This window comes from Cercospora kikuchii (genome assembly GCF_019650295.1).
Source record: "Cercospora kikuchii DNA, contig_00002, whole genome shotgun sequence".
NCBI classification, from domain to species: domain Eukaryota; kingdom Fungi; phylum Ascomycota; class Dothideomycetes; order Mycosphaerellales; family Mycosphaerellaceae; genus Cercospora; species Cercospora kikuchii.
In genome coordinates, this window is record NW_025408583.1 from 4,682,612 (window position 1) to 4,698,444 (window position 15,833).

At 54.1% G+C, this 15,833-nt stretch overlaps 6 protein-coding genes across 6 annotated transcripts; 2 read left to right on the plus strand and 4 right to left on the minus strand.

The window, feature by feature from the left end:
- Positions 1 to 988: 988 nt before the first annotated feature.
- CKM354_000407600 (uncharacterized protein) lies at positions 989 to 1,600 on the minus strand (the record flags this gene model as incomplete). The annotated part of the gene is made up of 1 exon (XM_044799301.1): positions 989 to 1,600. One exon carries the CDS (start codon positions 1,598 to 1,600, stop codon positions 989 to 991), a length of 612 nt encoding a protein of 203 aa, XP_044655236.1.
- An 828-nt stretch (positions 1,601 to 2,428) lies between these two features.
- On the plus strand, positions 2,429 to 5,232 carry CKM354_000407700 (uncharacterized protein; the record flags this gene model as incomplete). Its single annotated transcript, XM_044799302.1, has 2 exons — positions 2,429 to 2,704; positions 2,770 to 5,232. 2 exons carry the CDS (start codon positions 2,429 to 2,431, stop codon positions 5,230 to 5,232), a joined length of 2,739 nt encoding a protein of 912 aa, XP_044655237.1.
- A 132-nt stretch (positions 5,233 to 5,364) lies between these two features.
- Positions 5,365 to 6,162, minus strand: CKM354_000407800 (uncharacterized protein; the record flags this gene model as incomplete). Its single annotated transcript, XM_044799303.1, has 1 exon — positions 5,365 to 6,162. The coding sequence occupies one exon, from the start codon at positions 6,160 to 6,162 to the stop codon at positions 5,365 to 5,367; it is 798 nt and encodes a 265-aa protein (XP_044655238.1).
- Positions 6,163 to 6,573: 411 nt separating this feature from the next.
- Positions 6,574 to 9,899, minus strand: CKM354_000407900 (replication factor C subunit 1; the record flags this gene model as incomplete). Its single annotated transcript, XM_044799304.1, has 2 exons — positions 6,574 to 6,904; positions 6,955 to 9,899. The coding sequence occupies 2 exons, from the start codon at positions 9,897 to 9,899 to the stop codon at positions 6,574 to 6,576; spliced, it is 3,276 nt and encodes a 1,091-aa protein (XP_044655239.1).
- A 321-nt stretch (positions 9,900 to 10,220) lies between these two features.
- Positions 10,221 to 10,988, plus strand: CKM354_000408000 (mitochondrial 54S ribosomal protein YmL47; the record flags this gene model as incomplete). Its single annotated transcript, XM_044799305.1, has 2 exons — positions 10,221 to 10,290; positions 10,342 to 10,988. The coding sequence occupies 2 exons, from the start codon at positions 10,221 to 10,223 to the stop codon at positions 10,986 to 10,988; spliced, it is 717 nt and encodes a 238-aa protein (XP_044655240.1).
- Positions 10,989 to 11,803: 815 nt separating this feature from the next.
- Positions 11,804 to 13,410, minus strand: CKM354_000408100 (uncharacterized protein; the record flags this gene model as incomplete). Its single annotated transcript, XM_044799306.1, has 2 exons — positions 11,804 to 13,251; positions 13,323 to 13,410. 2 exons carry the CDS (start codon positions 13,408 to 13,410, stop codon positions 11,804 to 11,806), a joined length of 1,536 nt encoding a protein of 511 aa, XP_044655241.1.
- Between the last annotated feature and the right edge of the window lie 2,423 nt (positions 13,411 to 15,833).

Here is a 15,833-nt window from a genome sequence, read left to right on the forward strand (position 1 = left end):
CGTGTCCTCGTTGAAAGAGTCAGCAGTGAGGCTTTTTTCTAGATCGTTCGCGCGAGTTGATACCTGCCAGACGACGTATTCCCTAACCCGGACTAGACGTTTAGCATCGGGGAAAGGCGACGGCGCCGTGCATTGCTGAGCCGCCAACTTCAATGCATACTGCTCGGCCAACCACCTCCCTATCGGTTTAGCAGGTCTCCCTGACAACGTTGTGCTTCAACTTGCTTGCAGCATTCGTTGATGGTACCCTCCCGGCCAGAGCCAGCACTGCGACACTGTTATGCTCCACTCCATTGCGTACTCACTTGTGTATTGGTAGATCGACTCTCGTCGTCATTTGCTGGAGGGATATGGTTGTCGAATGCTGAGTAGAGATCGACAGCTGTTCGCTTCGCCGGCTGCGCTCATCCGCGTTCCGGGTCACGGCGTACGTCAAAAGTGCATCGCGGGCGTCGGACTCCAAGACTTGCATTAGTATACATACTCACTGAAGGAAACAGTCATCGCGAGCAGATGATCCCTTCTGGAGGGAGAATCACGGGGGAAAACCTTGAGTTCTCATTTCGAAGACACTTGCGCTTGTGCCATTGAAAGTCGGAATACGCCGAGGCACGCCTGCAGGAGCGAAATGGTCACGACTACTCGGCCTCAGTGACACGTCGCCGATGTGAGAATAAGAGTCGTGTCATCGGCAAAAGGAGGAGATGCATTGCTTGACTTTCGGCTGTCGTGGCCGCAACTTCCTCTTCTGAGCTTGTGTCGCGACACTCGTTGCTTCCAGCCGAATGCCGATACATTTGGTAGTTGCCTCCGGAGCTTTTGCCGCCATACTAGTTCATGTTCTGCGGAGAGCCAGCCCAGCCTGACAAATTCTTGCACCGCCTAGCATCTAAGCCGTTCGTCAGTGTGGTAGCGAGTAAAAGCCGGTGGCTGGAACCACGGTCGGGCTTCTGAATCCATCTTGACCGAGCCGATACGGTCTCTCTAGCTACTTTGTGATTCCAGTAACGACAGCGACATCAGTGATGGTTCCACCGTTGAAGCCGTCTTGTGACCAAGGGCACGATGAGGCTGCGCAGATGACATCTTGCATGGCCTCAAACTCCACAAAATCGCCTGCTTTGCTGGACCCCAATCTCTTCAAGCTGTAATTTGGAGTGTTTTGAAAAATGTTGAAGGGCGAAGTGACTTCCAAGTACGAGCCCATGCCGTGAGGCTTCATCACTTCGGCAATGTTGGCCGCACAACTGCGGTGACCTTCGAGGCCGATTTTCGCGTACATTTCTGGGAAGCATGACATAAATGTCATGTCGTGGACTTTGACAGTATCATGGACCAGCTTGAGGATCGGCTCGTCTCGATTTGTCCAGAGATACTCTCCCACGGCCGGGGTTACGCCGTCAAGATGGTAGCGAGTGTAATCCATTGAGAGCTTCTCTTTCAGGTCTGTACCCTGCACCCAAGCAGCGAAGTCGACGACTTGTTCTCCATACAGGTCCACGACGCGGAAGCGCTCGCCCTTCTTGACTTCGAAGGCAAAGCCATGCGCGGCTTTGACGATGTGCGTCTTGGTTTGCGGGTGGGAGTCGGAGCCGGGCATCTGAGGGAAGGCCATTGTATACGCCAGGCGATTCGCACCTTGATGAACGACCGCGACAGGTTGGTGGGAGAGTACGCGCCCTTCGAAAGGCTCGAGGATTCAAGTGCCAATGATCATCGCGTTTATTATTACGTACATGAACTGTACATCATTGTGGAGTTGGTACCTGGGAGCTATAGCGGCGCGGGACTTGCTTTGGGTAGGGGAATACGAACGATGACTGGCAGCATCACTGAATGCATGCAGCATATGTCTGGCGCAGCGACAGTAATTGTGCAGAGGTGTGTCTGCGAGCAATGGCCCAGCCTCGTCCTCCAGCAAAGAAGCTTTCCGCACGAGCTCCTGTCCATGTCAGTGCTTCGGTTTCACAATGACGCAGCCGCTGCGCGACTCCTGCTGACTGCCGCGTGAGCCTGGCCGTGTGGGCGCTGACATTGGAAACATTTCTTACTCTGGCCTTGCCCGACTCGGTTCGCGGCGACGACTCCGGACAAACTGGCGCGCAAGACGTGGCGAAGTTTGCTGCAGCTCGTGCGTGTCGACGGAAAGGTCAAACTGCCGCCGTTGAAGCGATACTCTGGACGCTGGTTCCCAGACATCCGAGCCACCGCACGAGCAGGCCTCGCCAGCTTCCGCTACGCCTTCTTACCCACCGTCCGTCAGAGAGCCCAGACCTCTATCTATCGCTATCTCGTCGCACGAGCCCAACGCAAGCACCACCGGGCGAGCAAGCTGCCCGGCGGCGTCAACAGACGCTTGCCCCCGCCGCGGGAACCGCATTCGAATGATGGGTTTGCCTCGAAAGGAGCAGACAGCGAGACCGATAGCATGGCATATTCGGGGCCCAGGAATGACCAGTCCTTTGCAGATTCATTAGGCCTGAGGTCGGAAGGCAGGGAGCCTGGAGCACGGAGGAAGCGACTGGCTGGCTATTTGAAGACTGCGAATGAGTTTCGCCAGAGCTATTTCAGTCAAGATGGAGCACGGGAAAGTCATAGCGTTGAAGATGGCCCAGGGGCATTCCCAGATGCAGCCGTGGTGCGGAATGGCAATGAAGAGATGATATTATTCCCAAGCTATGCTAGACACCATGTGAAAAGTAAGGTGAGAGAACGCTCAGCGTGAGCAAGCCAACGACCACAGTTGGCAGCTGCTGACATCGCAAGCAGCACCATGAAGTCGCAACGCCCGGTCGCGAGATGTCTGAGGAAGAGTACTGGAGGCGAGAGTGGGATAGGAACGAGGATGTCAATGCTATAGTAGATGTCGATGTCAGGGGCTGGATCTATACACCCGCAAAAGGACAGCATACACGGAAGCAGAGAATGGTGATTGGCTTAGCACGACAGCTGTCTGGAATACCGGCACCAGCTGCAAGTACACGACCGGGGGACAATGGCTATGCAGACCAGGTGGGAAGCCGGCCTTCGAGTCCGACACGACAGCAAGACGAGGACCTCATATCCCTCGAGGCGGAGAACATTGTTCGCAAGGGACAAATGGAGGAGCGTTACGCACAACGCGGTGCCTTCTCTGAACAGCCAAGCAAGGCCACCGATAACGACAGCCTGTATGGAGACGTGCCCGATCGCGGTCGGCCAAGAGCCTCCTATGCGAGCAGTATTGCTTCGCAAGACTCCGATACCACTGCTACGCCGTCTGTCCAGAAGCGTCAGACATCGGCCCAGCCTGGCAGAATGACATCTGCCGAGCTCGCCGTCGCAAATGCACACCTCCTGGCACGCCTCAAACCTTTCATGGCGAACCCCATGGCGAATAGCCCCATTAGTGCATTCTTCTACAACGATAAAGCGTCGAGGCAGCAGACGGTCTACACGGACGCCTCGGGACATTTTAGCTTCAGAGCAGCACTCGACTTCATTCCCACCCACGTGCGGGTCCTAGCATCGGAGAAGCTCTCAGTGACAGAAGAAGTGCATGTTACTGCCCCTGAAGGCGTCAGCCTTATCAGTGACATTGATGACACCATCAAACATTCAGCCATCAGCGCAGGTGCTCGGGAGATCTTTCGCAACGCTTTCATCCGAGAGCTACACGAGCTCACGATCGATGGCGTGCGAGAGTGGTACACAACCTTGGCCGATATGGGCGTAAAGATCCACTACGTATCCAACTCGCCATGGCAAATGTACCCGGTTCTGACAAGCTACTTCAAGCTTGCGCATCTACCCAAGGGTTCCTTCCATCTAAAGCAGTATTCCGGCATGTTACAGGGCATCTTCGAGCCTGCTGCAGAGCGCAAGAAGGGCTCGCTTGAGAAGATCATGCGAGACTTTCCAGACAGAAAATTCGTCCTGGTCGGTGACAGTGGAGAGGCAGACCTCGAAGTGTATTCCGAAGTTGCACTGGCCAACCCTGGCAGAGTCTTGGGCATCTTCATCCGAGACGTAACGACCACGCCAAAGACAGGATACTTTGATTCAAATAGTAGCCCTGGTGGGAGTGGAAAACACTCCCGCAACCATTCGCGACACCCAAGTGGTGAAGTTCTTGCGCAGTCGAAACGACTTTCGAGGCCTCAAGATACTCGAAACGATGAAGCAGATCTTCAAGCGGCCATTGCTGCCTCCCTCGCAGATATGGAAAACGAAACGCGGCAAGCACGAAGATCCATCAATCCTGATGCGATACCTGACGATTATCTGTCGCCGAGCCGAAACGGCAGCACCACCAATCCTCGTCTCCCTCTGCGGCCCCAAGCACAGCGTACACTCAGTGGCTCAAGCTATGCTGCGTCGCCGGAAGAGGATTTGATCGATTTCTCGGACCCAAGTCCTCCCGAACCTCGGACTGAGAGGTCTAAGAGGAACTTCACTCCGCCGACACCTCGTAACGCAACAGGTCCGAAAACTGTAGCATCTCCTCCACCGCCACCAAAACCAGCTGGGCTTAAGAGTCCGCCGCCTGACGCTCATGTGTCAACGACTACCGGCAGTAGCGGTAAGACGCCGCCGCCTAGGCCGCGGAAACCCTCAAGTGCAGTGCAGTCCACTATGGTGCCACAGATTCAAACGCATCAACCATCACCCCTTTCACAGGTACAAAGGCAGGAGTCGACTAGGAAACCACCGCCACCGCTACCAGAACGGCGTAAGGTTAGAGGTGCCATTGCCAAAGCGTTACCCATGCCCGGAAGCTACTGGCAAGCGGATCCCTCTTCTGGCGCGTCAAAGCCCAAGCTTTCTCCGGTCGTGTCTTCTCCTCTAGCCCAGTCAATGAAAACGAAAAAGTCGTATGACGACTTCAGCCCGAGCACATCCGCAATGGGTCGCACAATAGCTCCACCGCCTCCAAGAAGAGAAGGAACAAATCTAAGCACTTATTCGACCACTTCACGCCATACGCAAAGTAATCGACTATCTGGAGCCTGGCCAGAAGATGATGGGCTGCCCGTAAGTCCCGGGGACGGAGTGAGCAAGAAAGAATTCCTCTGGCAGCAGAGATGGCAAAGGGCGAAGACTGTACTTGAAAGGAACGGCGTAACACTACGTTCCTGGAGAATTGGAGCTGATGTTGCAGATGTCTGCGTCAAACTCATTGAACAAGAGCTGCGGAAGATCGAACGCGAAGCTAGGAACAACAGCAATAGAGACAACAGCGGGCGCAGATGAGGTCTATGTGACGGATACCCCTTTTTCTAAAATTGAAGAATTGCATTGCGGCATGGAATGGGAGCACAGCTAGACCACAATGTTGTTACATAATCCTGAGCTGATCATCCAGTTCGATCCTACCAAACATCATCACATCCTCCCTCCCGTTATTTCCACCACCGAACCAGTCATATACCGACTCTCACCACTAAACAAAAAAGCCACAACATCAGCAACATCCTCTCCAGTCCCCATCCTCCCCAACGCAACCTTCTCAATCTGTTTCTTCACTGCCTCCGGCCCCGCCACCACACCCGCATTCGTCGGCGTATCAATATACCCCGGCGCCACAGCATTGACTCTGATCCCCTTCGGCCCCAATTCCAACGCAAGAGCTTTCGTGAAACCAACAATTCCGAATTTCGTCGCGCAGTAGATTGCATATTCGGGCGCGGCTTGGATTCCCATTGTACTGCTGACGTTGACGATTGCTGGTCCGATAGTTGCAACCGACTCGGCGGAATTCTGCTTCGCAGCGGAAGCAGATTTCTCTAACCAAGGTATCGCAGCTCTCGAGATAAGATACGTCCCTTTCAAATTCGTATCGACCAGTTTACTCCAGTATGCATCCGTCGTCTCCGTCAACGGGAAAGCGGTAGGATTTACGCCAGCACAATTGAATACAAAGTCCAATTTTCCTAGCCCACTTCCTCCTATGACATTCGCAAAATACTTCTCTACAGCAGAAGAATCGCTCACATCGAGCGTATGTGCGAAATGTGAAGAAAGTGACTGGCAAAGAGATTTCGTTTCTTCCACGCCAGAGATATTGATATCGGAAAGGGCGAGTCGAGCTCCGTGAGAGGCCATTTTGATTGCTGTGGCGCGGCCTATTCCCGAGGCGGCGCCTGTTATGAGGCAGACTTGATTTTGGAATTTGGTCGACATCTTGTTTCTTGCGTGCTGAGGATTGCGAGAGATCAGCGATTGATGTTGTGACAGTGTCGAGTGAGAGGAAGTGAACTTGTCTCGATTCTGCTTCCGCTACAGTGATGTAGCATGATGCCCACATAGGTGGAGTAGGAATGCCTTGTGAAGTGGGGAGATAGGTGGGTGGTGCAGGCACTCATGATTGGTCGGCCGTGGAGATAGGCAGACTGATGTTCAGAGCAGTCTCAAGAAAATGTCTAGTTTGCTTTCATGCTCGATGTCCTGTAGATCCTTGCTCGAACGACGAACGTATGGTACAGCTGATGCTCTCTCATCGGAAGGCCTGGTTGCAATGACAATAGACAATCGACAAGTGATTCAGGACAATCTCACAGCACCTCCACTGCTTAGAGCACAAGACATCAACAATTACTTCTTGGCCCGAGCCTTGCCTTTGCTCTTCTTGGGCTTCTCCTCCTCTTCTTCATCGTCATGATCGTCTTTTGCCGTCTTCTTCTTCTTGCTGGCGCCAGCTTTGGTAGCAGCAGCCTTGCGCTTCTTCGGCTGCTTGACATATTTGTCTTTGCTGAGATCGTTTTCCTCGTCTTCCTCTTTCTTGACAGCAGTCTCGTCAGGACCCTCATCAGCAGATTCTTCGAATGCTTCTTCCAGGTCAGGCTTCTCCTTGGCTGGAGCTTTTGTCGGCGCTACAACTTGTGACGCCTTCATAAATGGCAGTGGGTGAGACATTTGGTTGTATCTGTACAGTGTTAGCGGAGTCAATTGATGCCATCTCAGCGATGCACTTACTGTCGAGTGAACGTGGCCTTCGCCTGCGTCTCGATCTTGACGTTTTCCATATCAGCCCCACCCACACCAAGTTCCAGAATAGCATCCCAGTCATCCTTGGTCAGATAGTAAGAATCCATGAGCTCGATGATCTCTGGCACAGCATCCTTGCCTTCCTTTTGCAAGCGCTTCACGAGCTTTTCAAACAGAATCGGCAAGTATGTCTGCCGGATCTCGTTCTTGTCTGCCGTGACCCGCAGACGCATGTGTCCCTGGATCTCCTTCACAAATCTTGACAGCTTGCCCGTCTTGGAATTGTTCCCGAGCCAAGCAGTGAAACGCGTCTGCGAGCCAGCCATACTGCCATAGACGAAGCTTGCAGGACGTACAAAGCTGAAGACAGCATGTGTTGGCATGAGAGACCATTGCTGCTGACTGCCGTGGATCATGCGGTCGACCAAATCTCCATCACTGATTGATTCTGCTGCCTTGCTTGCCAATTCCAAAGCCGCCAATCGCTTCCTGCTGGGCTGATCATTGTACTTGTTGGACCGCTGTGGGTTCGTGCCAAGATAGTTCTCCTGCAACATGAGAGGTGCAAATTCGTGATCGTTGAAATAAAGTTCAGTCTTGTCGTTCAAGGTCGACTTGGACGCTTCGTTGAACAGTCCTCCTCCAAGAATCTTACCCACCATGTCCCATGGCTTCAGGACAGTGTGCTTCTCCCACGCTTTGCTCATGTCTTTCCCGTCTTCGAAGGACATTGCCTGATCATCCAGTTTGGCTTGGCTGATCATATTGATCACCTGTCTGATGTCGGCACCGGACCCTTCGATCAAAGCGTTAATAACTGGAGGAGGCAGCTTCATGCCCTCTCGGAATGCGATGGTCATGATGCGCGCTCGAATCTGATCGGTGGTAGGTCGACGGAAAGGCAGATCAAAAGTGCAGAAGTCGAATGGCTTCATCTTGGGCAACTTGCGATCATTGCAGATCAGGATCATGGGGACCTGAGTCTTCTTGCATACTGCAGCCAGTGCTCCCACACCTCCACGATCTCCGGCACTCATACCGTCGACTTCGTCCATGACCAAGACGATCTTTTTGTTTGCTTCTTTGACGTCCTCGACTCCTTGTGAAAAGTAGCCCATAAGAGAAGTGGCTGCAAGTGTGCCCTTCAGCCCGTTTTCGACAAGTTTCTTGGAGCGAGTGTCAGACGCGTTAGATTCGATGATGTCGTAACCTTCCATCTTAGCAATGAGATGTGCTGCAGTGGTCTTGCCAATGCCAGGAGGTCCATGGATCATCACAGCGCGGTGAGTGCCAGAGCCATCGGGTCCAGGCATTTTGAAGCCAGTCCGCTGGTTCTTCGGAAACGCGCGCAGCCAGCGTTGCAGCTTTTCCACTTGTCCTTTGTTGCCGCATATCATGGACATCTGCGTCGGGGCATACTTGACAGTCCACAATCGACTGTCAGAGCCATCTGCTGCTTGCTTGCCTTTATCCGATTTTGACGCGGCTGGGGCAGCTTTCGAAGCCTGCTTGACCGGACTCTGCTTTGCAGCTTTCGCCGCAAGACGAGCCTTTCGCTCCTGTTCTTCACGTTCCAGCTCTGCCGCTTGTTCTCGGATCTGTTCCTCCTCCTTGGCCATCTTTTCGGCATACTTTTCTGCTGCAGCGCCAGAACCTCCGTTGGCGGGCAGGCGTCGTATAAGCTCAAAAAGACCTTCTTCATTGATCACCTTGAGCTTGTGTTGCTGAATGGTGGCGAGCTTCTTTGGTCCAGCATCCTCACCAAGCACGACGTAGCTGGTTTTGCTCGATGGTGCACTCATAATGCGACCTCCGTAGCGTTTCACCAGGTTCTGTCCCTGCTCTCGGCCCAATCGCTCCAACTGCCCTGTGAAGACAAATGCTAATCCAGCAAGACAGTTTTCCGCTCCCGAGGGCATATCTGAATCGGACAATGCCCCTGCAGGCACAGCGGAATTTGCGTGCTGTGCACCAAATTGGAACTTTGGCTTGCCGCCAGCGTCACCGTCCTTCTTACTGGGAGGTGACGGAGGTTTTATCGTTGGTATACTGTCAAATATGGCTTGCACTTCTGCGCTATCCTGAGGAGCATCCTTCTTCGCTTTCTTGGACGCAGCTGCCGTCTTCTTCTGAGGTGTCGCACGCTTCTTGGCAGGCTTCACTTCTTCGATCTCTAGGTCATCGTCGTCGTCTTCCTCGATTGCAGTCGACTTGCGCTTCTTTGAGCTTTTGACGGGCGTCTTCTTGGCCGGCTTACTCTTGACAATCTCCTCGTCATTGTCAGGCACTACGAAATCGTCATCTGGATTCGTGTCCTTCATGTCGATGTCCTCGTCCGGATCTGCATCATCTTGTCCATTGTCTTGAAGCTTCTTCTGCCTGCCCGCGGCCCTTCTCTTTGGCTGGATCATATCTTCATCCTCGTCAGTGCCCTCCTCGTAGTCATCGCCCCTCCGCTTGCCAACCTTGGCTGCAGCTTTGAACTCGTCGTCGGCATTATCTTCCATGTCGTCATCGGGAAAATCGTCAGCATCGAGGTCGACGTAACTCGTGGTCTTCTTCGATCGGCTCGAGGTCTTGCCGCTGGCTTTCGTGCCATTGGCCTTGGCTTTCGGGGTAGCTTTCTGAGGTGTGCTCTGTGCAGTGCCATTGCTCTCCTTCTTCGGCCTCACGGCTTCGGAACGTTTGGGCTTTCCGCCGCCAAAGAAAGCACTTGCGGTCGTCTCTTCGAGTTCGGGTTCTGGTTCAGGCTTCTTCTTCGCAGCTGATTTTTTAGGGGAAGCTTTCTTCGCAACAGGCTCGTCGTCGTCCTCGTCATCTTCCACAACTTTCCGTGGTCGGCCTCGCTTCTTGGGTTCCTCCTTGGGCTTGGGCTTCTCTGCTGGCGTGCCTGCAGGCTTGCCACCAAAGAACGAGCGAATGTCGGACGGCATTGTGAGGATTCAATGTAGTGCCCAACACGCGCGGTCTGCCTCGCGTCTTTGTGCACAAGAGCAAGACGATGTGCGGCACAGCAGGTGCAGGCAGGCAGGCAAGCAGTCGAGCAGCCAGCAGCTCCTTCTCGTGTCGCTGCGACGCGGTCATGACGCGACGTGAATGGGCAGCCACGCACGGGGAAGCTTTCTCGGCAGCTGCCGAACCGACCACAACTTTCGCATCTCCCGCCGTCGCCGACGACAGGGCTCTGGCATTGAAAGGCATGCAGCGATAGCATCAACGAACTGCTCCATTCTGTGTGCAGGCATACGAACAACATGGCAACAACGCGCGTGGGCGTCCGCGCCCCTTCAGCTCTGCTCGCATCTGTCACCACTCGCGCCTGCTGTACGAAACACTCCCTCCATGCCACACACACCCACAACTGACCCATCGCAGGCCTACGAAGTGCTCTCCAGACATTATGCACACAAGCGCAAACACAATCTCGAGCATTCTCCTCCACGCCCCGCCCCCTAAACTGGCTCATCCCCAAAGCCGGCGAATCCTCCAAATCCCGCAAAGGCCGTCCCAAATGTCCCACAGGCGGCAGCACAAAAGGCACAACCCTCGTCTGGGGCAGCTACGGCATCCGTCTCATCGACACCGACCGCCGCATCTCCTCCCAACAACTCAAAATCGCCGATGAAACCATCAAAAAACGTCTCCGAGGCATGAAATACCGCCTCTATCACCGCGTCTCCGCGAATATCGGAGTCTACACCTCCGGAAATGATCAAAGAATGGGAAAAGGAAAGGGTTCATTCGATCATTGGGCTGCCAGAGTTCCGGTTAGTAGGGTCTTGTTTGAGTTGGAGGGGAGTATACACGAGCAGGTTGTGAGGGATGCTTTTCGGTTGGCGGGGAATAAATTGCCCGGGCAGTATGAGTTTGTGAGGAAAGGGGATCCGCCTGTGATGGGGATTACGAAGTTGGGGAATGGGGTTACGGAGGAGATGTTGAGAAGGCCAAGGAGGGAGGTTCCTGCGACGGGGCCGAATATGGTGCAGCAGGCTGAGAGAATGACGGCTACTACGGCGCCTTGAAGGGCATTGCGAGGCATGTAAATGACTGTATCAACAGCTTTCATTGTATAAAGAATCGTTCGCCAATTTCACCATGGCCAAGGCTTTCTTCGCTGGCAGCTTCAACTCTTGCATTGATTTTCATGTGCATCCCATACATTCATGAACAACGTTCTAACAGCGACACTCAACGATTCGTGAGATGGGGACTACGCATAGCATCTTTGTCATGAATGTTCGGTCTTTCGAGAAGCCTTTTGTATACAGTCTGAAACTAGATACACTGAATTGCAGCCTCCCCTAAAGAGGAGCACAAGAGCACATTCAATACATGTGCTCTAGCAATAAATTGCTTTCTCTGTGGGCTCGCAGTGACCATGGCCTCTTCGCTAGAGGACAGCAGCCACGGTCATGCTGCCCAGCCAGATTGTTGCTAACCTTAGATTATCGCGGCCCTCGGTTCTGTCCTGTGTGTATACAGCGGTGGCATAGCACCGTCATCCTTTTTGCGCCGAGGAATTAAAGCCGCCCATCCATCTATATGGTATCCTCCTCGGCTGTGTCGTCATAAGAAGGAAGGAAGAAGAAACGCCGTTTGCCAACCACTGTCCAGTTCGGGTATACCCATACAACTCCCACTGCCCCATTTTATCGAAAAAGACGCCTGTTGGTGGTATCAAACGGCCAAGTCGTAGAGCAAGCAAATTAAGAGATATGTCGGAAATTTTCGGATCGTAAAGTGCGATAATTCGTGAACCAGGTCATGGCGGTCGTGTGTGAGGTGTGTCGATATACACTTAACGTACGTAGCTTGAAGCAGACGAAATGATGCGTGCTCAGTAGCCACTGGTCTGACCCGCCGGCGGGGCAATCGCAAAGGCAGCGGGATCAAGCTGTAGGTCCTTGATGATGCGGGCATTTGCGAGTTGCAGCGCATAGAGGTAGTTGTTGATCTCCATCAGGCACTCGGAGCGTGAAAGGCCAGATTTGCCCATCGCAAGGGCTGGCGTGAGCTCATTGAGATCGCGATAGCCTTGATTGATAATCTCGCGGCGCTTCTTCTCCGAGACGATATGGTTTGCTCGTTTTTGATCGTCCGTAAGATTCTCCTTCTTACGCGGTGGGCCACGTCGCACGTCGTGTACGGGGAGCGTCATCGGACCGTTCGCGTATGGCATCTGAGGTGGGGGCATGGGGTACTGTTGGGCGTACATCGCCGTATGAGTTGGTTGAAAGGGAGTTGCCATCGACTTGCGCCGCTTTCTCGCGCCACCGTCGCCTTCATCGTCGTCTCCTTCGTCGTACTCGTGCTTGACACCGCTAGCACTGTTGCTGTTAGGCCGCTTGTTGGATCCCGGCTGCGAATACGGTCCTGCGCCATTCCATGCGGTGCTGTACTGCGGAGCGAATTGCTGGCCGTGGTTGGGTTGCGATCCATGATTCGTTGGCACATCTTGACGAAATCGGTCGTGGCTATTGTTTGGCGAGATTCCAGCTGCTTGGGGAGCTAGAGGGATGCCTAATAAATTTCCAACCTTCTGGCTATGATCGGTGGCAGTGCCGGCGAAGTTGCCATTCGAAAAACTCGTGTCACTGCCGAAAGTGCCAAAGGGTCTGGCACTTTGAGGCGCTGTTGTGGGTACATATGCGCTGCGGTGCATGTCTCCAATCACCATTTCAACGAGACTGCCACCGCTGTTCCGCGATGGCGCGTTGTTAGTAGCCGTTCGCGGAACTGAGCTGTGTAGCCACTGTCGGTCGCTACCGAAGCCGCCTGCACTGCTTGCGTTCAGACCTGACATGCTCATGGCACCCCAGCTCGCGCCATCCAGTGCGAAGCCTTCGTTCGATGCGTTATTGCGAAAGCCGCTGAGGGTAGTGGCAGCCGCCACGTCATTTTGCGACATTGCCTGCTGACTATAGGTTGCCATACTATTGATTTCGTCCGCTGAGTAACTCTTCGACTTGCGTGCGGCATCTTCGCTGCGAAAGTGGTTGCTCACGTTGTTGCTGTTGTGGCTCTGGTTGTGGGTGTAGCCGAAATTGGTGTCATGCAGAACATTGAGATGCTGAAGTGAATGCGAAGGCGTGAGATGTTCTGCGGCGTTGCTACTCCCAGCGGTGTTTGTTGAAGGCTCTTCATAATATCCGAACGCAACATGCTTGCCACTGGAGAAGTCGTCAGGGTGTGTAAAGAAGTCAGCAATGAGGTTCTGCTCGGATCCAGATAGCAGAGGTTGCCCGGACGGAGGCACCTGGCTCAAGTCGAAGCTGAAGGAATCGCCTTTGAGGCACACGTCAGTGGAGAACCGCGTAGATGAATTGCATGCGCTGAGCAGCATCGTCGCAACTTACCAGAGAACTCCTTCGCACCGCCATACACGGCCAACATGTCGATACTCTGGGGTTGCTGCCCTTGGTGATGGTGGTACGGGTTGTCCATGGCTCTGGGCAGGCCTGCCGGTCGCGCTACCTGAGCCGCCGCCAGCGTGTCTGATGTTCTTGAAGATTGGGCGTTATGCGACTGTTTGGGTGCTTCTTATGCTGAGCGTTCAAGATGGTCCAAAGGGCTCGCGGTGACTGAATGGTCATTGTGTTTCATGCATTCACCACCATTGCCAGCCGTATTGCTGCTGATTGTCTCCTTCTATTCACAGACTAACAGGGCGGGGACGAAGCTGTCTGCTATTGTGTCGTGGTGATTGAGCGACGGGAGCGAGTGGAGAACGGCGGCGACAATGGGTCTAGACTCGAGATGCGGCACGATTGATGGAGCGCGGCGTGGACGTGGATGTGGACTTGGTTTGGAGCAACAGGCGACTTGAACAATTGCTGCAGTGCCTGGTGGATTAAGATGATGTTGTCGTTGTCGCTACAGCGCAAGGTGAGAATTGCGCCCACGCAGATGCATGTGAAAGAAGAGCATGTGATAGTGCCTCAGCGTCCGTGCTCACTGCGTCCCGGAGGTTACTTTTCCCAACCTCTGGCCGCATCCCAGCTGCCACATGACGCTGCGCTGCCCACACATCGCTTGGCTGTCGCCAGCTTTGCTCGAGATGCACCAGCGCCGGATGGTTCTGACCTCGTGGTTTGGCTGTTGCGAACGCTGCATCGTGCTCCTTCCACCGCGCTCGGCTGCAAAGACGATGACATAGCCGAAGCGAGACTTGGCGGAACTCGCAGCCGACGTCGCAGCTCTGCCGCGCGTGAGCAGTGACGGGAGAACACCGACGCAGTTGTTTGCTCGCGCATTGCCCATGTCTTGCCCGAAATCGCACAATGAAGGGGGGTTGTGGAGAGTGCAGGTCCACTGCGAGTCAATTGTCCGCCGAGTCCGCCGGCAGCTGCATGCCTCCTCGGCGGAATTCAATAGCACAACCTGCATCTCGACCAATCGCAACATTCTGGAATGCCGTACACAACGACAAGCCACAGCTACATCCACGTGTTCGGTGGTCACGAGACATATCATCAACATTGCTGATGCTTCGAGCAGTATCCTGAAATCACTGACTATGAGGAGCAGTGACAGGGATAGACTCCAAACGTGACTTCTTGAGGCCCCTTACATTGCGCCTACATGGGAACTACGTGATTGCAGTCGCACGTCGAGCATCTTGCGCCCACAGCGGAGCAATGCCGACACCATGACAGACTGTAGACCCCCCAACTTGCCAACCTGGACAGGCAACACGAGCGAGCACGAGCGGCTTCGCAGACTTGCGAGCCAGGCACTGTCAAGGCAAACGAGTCGGTGAAGGAGACCTATTTTCTTTCCTCTCGAATTTCCGGGACTTACGATGCCATTGCAGACATTCAGATGAAGCCACTCTGGCTGTCTGCTGAATTGATGCATGAGCGGCGAGTATATCCGGCACCCAGCTACTTCGTTGCTGCAGGCGAGCAGCTGTACTGCATGATGGTGCGCGTACAGCTGCAAGGGAGCCCTGTGACTTAGAGATCAGTACTGCAAAGCTCCTCAGTGCGATCAGCTAACTTCGACTGTTGTGCCAAGTGGATGAACCACGGAGTCAGCGATACCCTCACCACCGGCCATCGTGGAGGCTGGGGTCGTTGACAGCTGTTTCGGGCGCGAATTGTTGCTTTCAGAGCTTATGCCATCCCGCTGTTGGCTTGAGCATGCAACTGCTGCTTGCCCATTATCTTCATAACGACGTCAAGCACCGTGGCTTGCTTCACCGGTAACCTTAGTGGCCAATCCAATGCCCGCACCTCCAGACTAGCTGCATATTCGTGCCACGTCGTGGAAATCTTCAACCTTGCCATCGCTATCACCGCCCTTCGGATTGGACCAGATCGCTGCTTCCGACTCCCGCATCGCAAAGAGGGAAAGAACTTGAGGACAGAGCCGTCAATAGGGCCAGCTTGCGTCAGGATTGGCCCTACGCACAGCATTCGGAACAGGGCATCAGGTCGGCAATGGCGATGAAGCACGTCATGTAAAGGATGTCGGCGGCACGCGCCGGAGGACCGTCGCATACCCCATGTGACAACCGATTTGCGGAGTACATGATCGGACGTGATAGGATTGACTGCCGGCGTTTGGTAGGCTCGAGCGGTGGAGTGCGCGCGCGTTGTCATCGCGAAGGTGTTCGGTTCAATGAACCAGTGGGCCCAGGTACCCCAAGTGCATTGACATTAGCCATGCTAGACTGGGATAGGGTCGGGCAGTCCGTCTGCATCATGTACAGACCCTGTGGGAACCTGTTCGCTATATCGCTGATCAGGTCGATCTTCAATGTCGGCCAAGCTTGACCACGTCGCGGAGTCTCTTCGTTATAAGACTTGCTGATGCCATGTCAGATCTTGCATTCCGTCATTTGCTGCAGGACTCCAAGGGCTCTG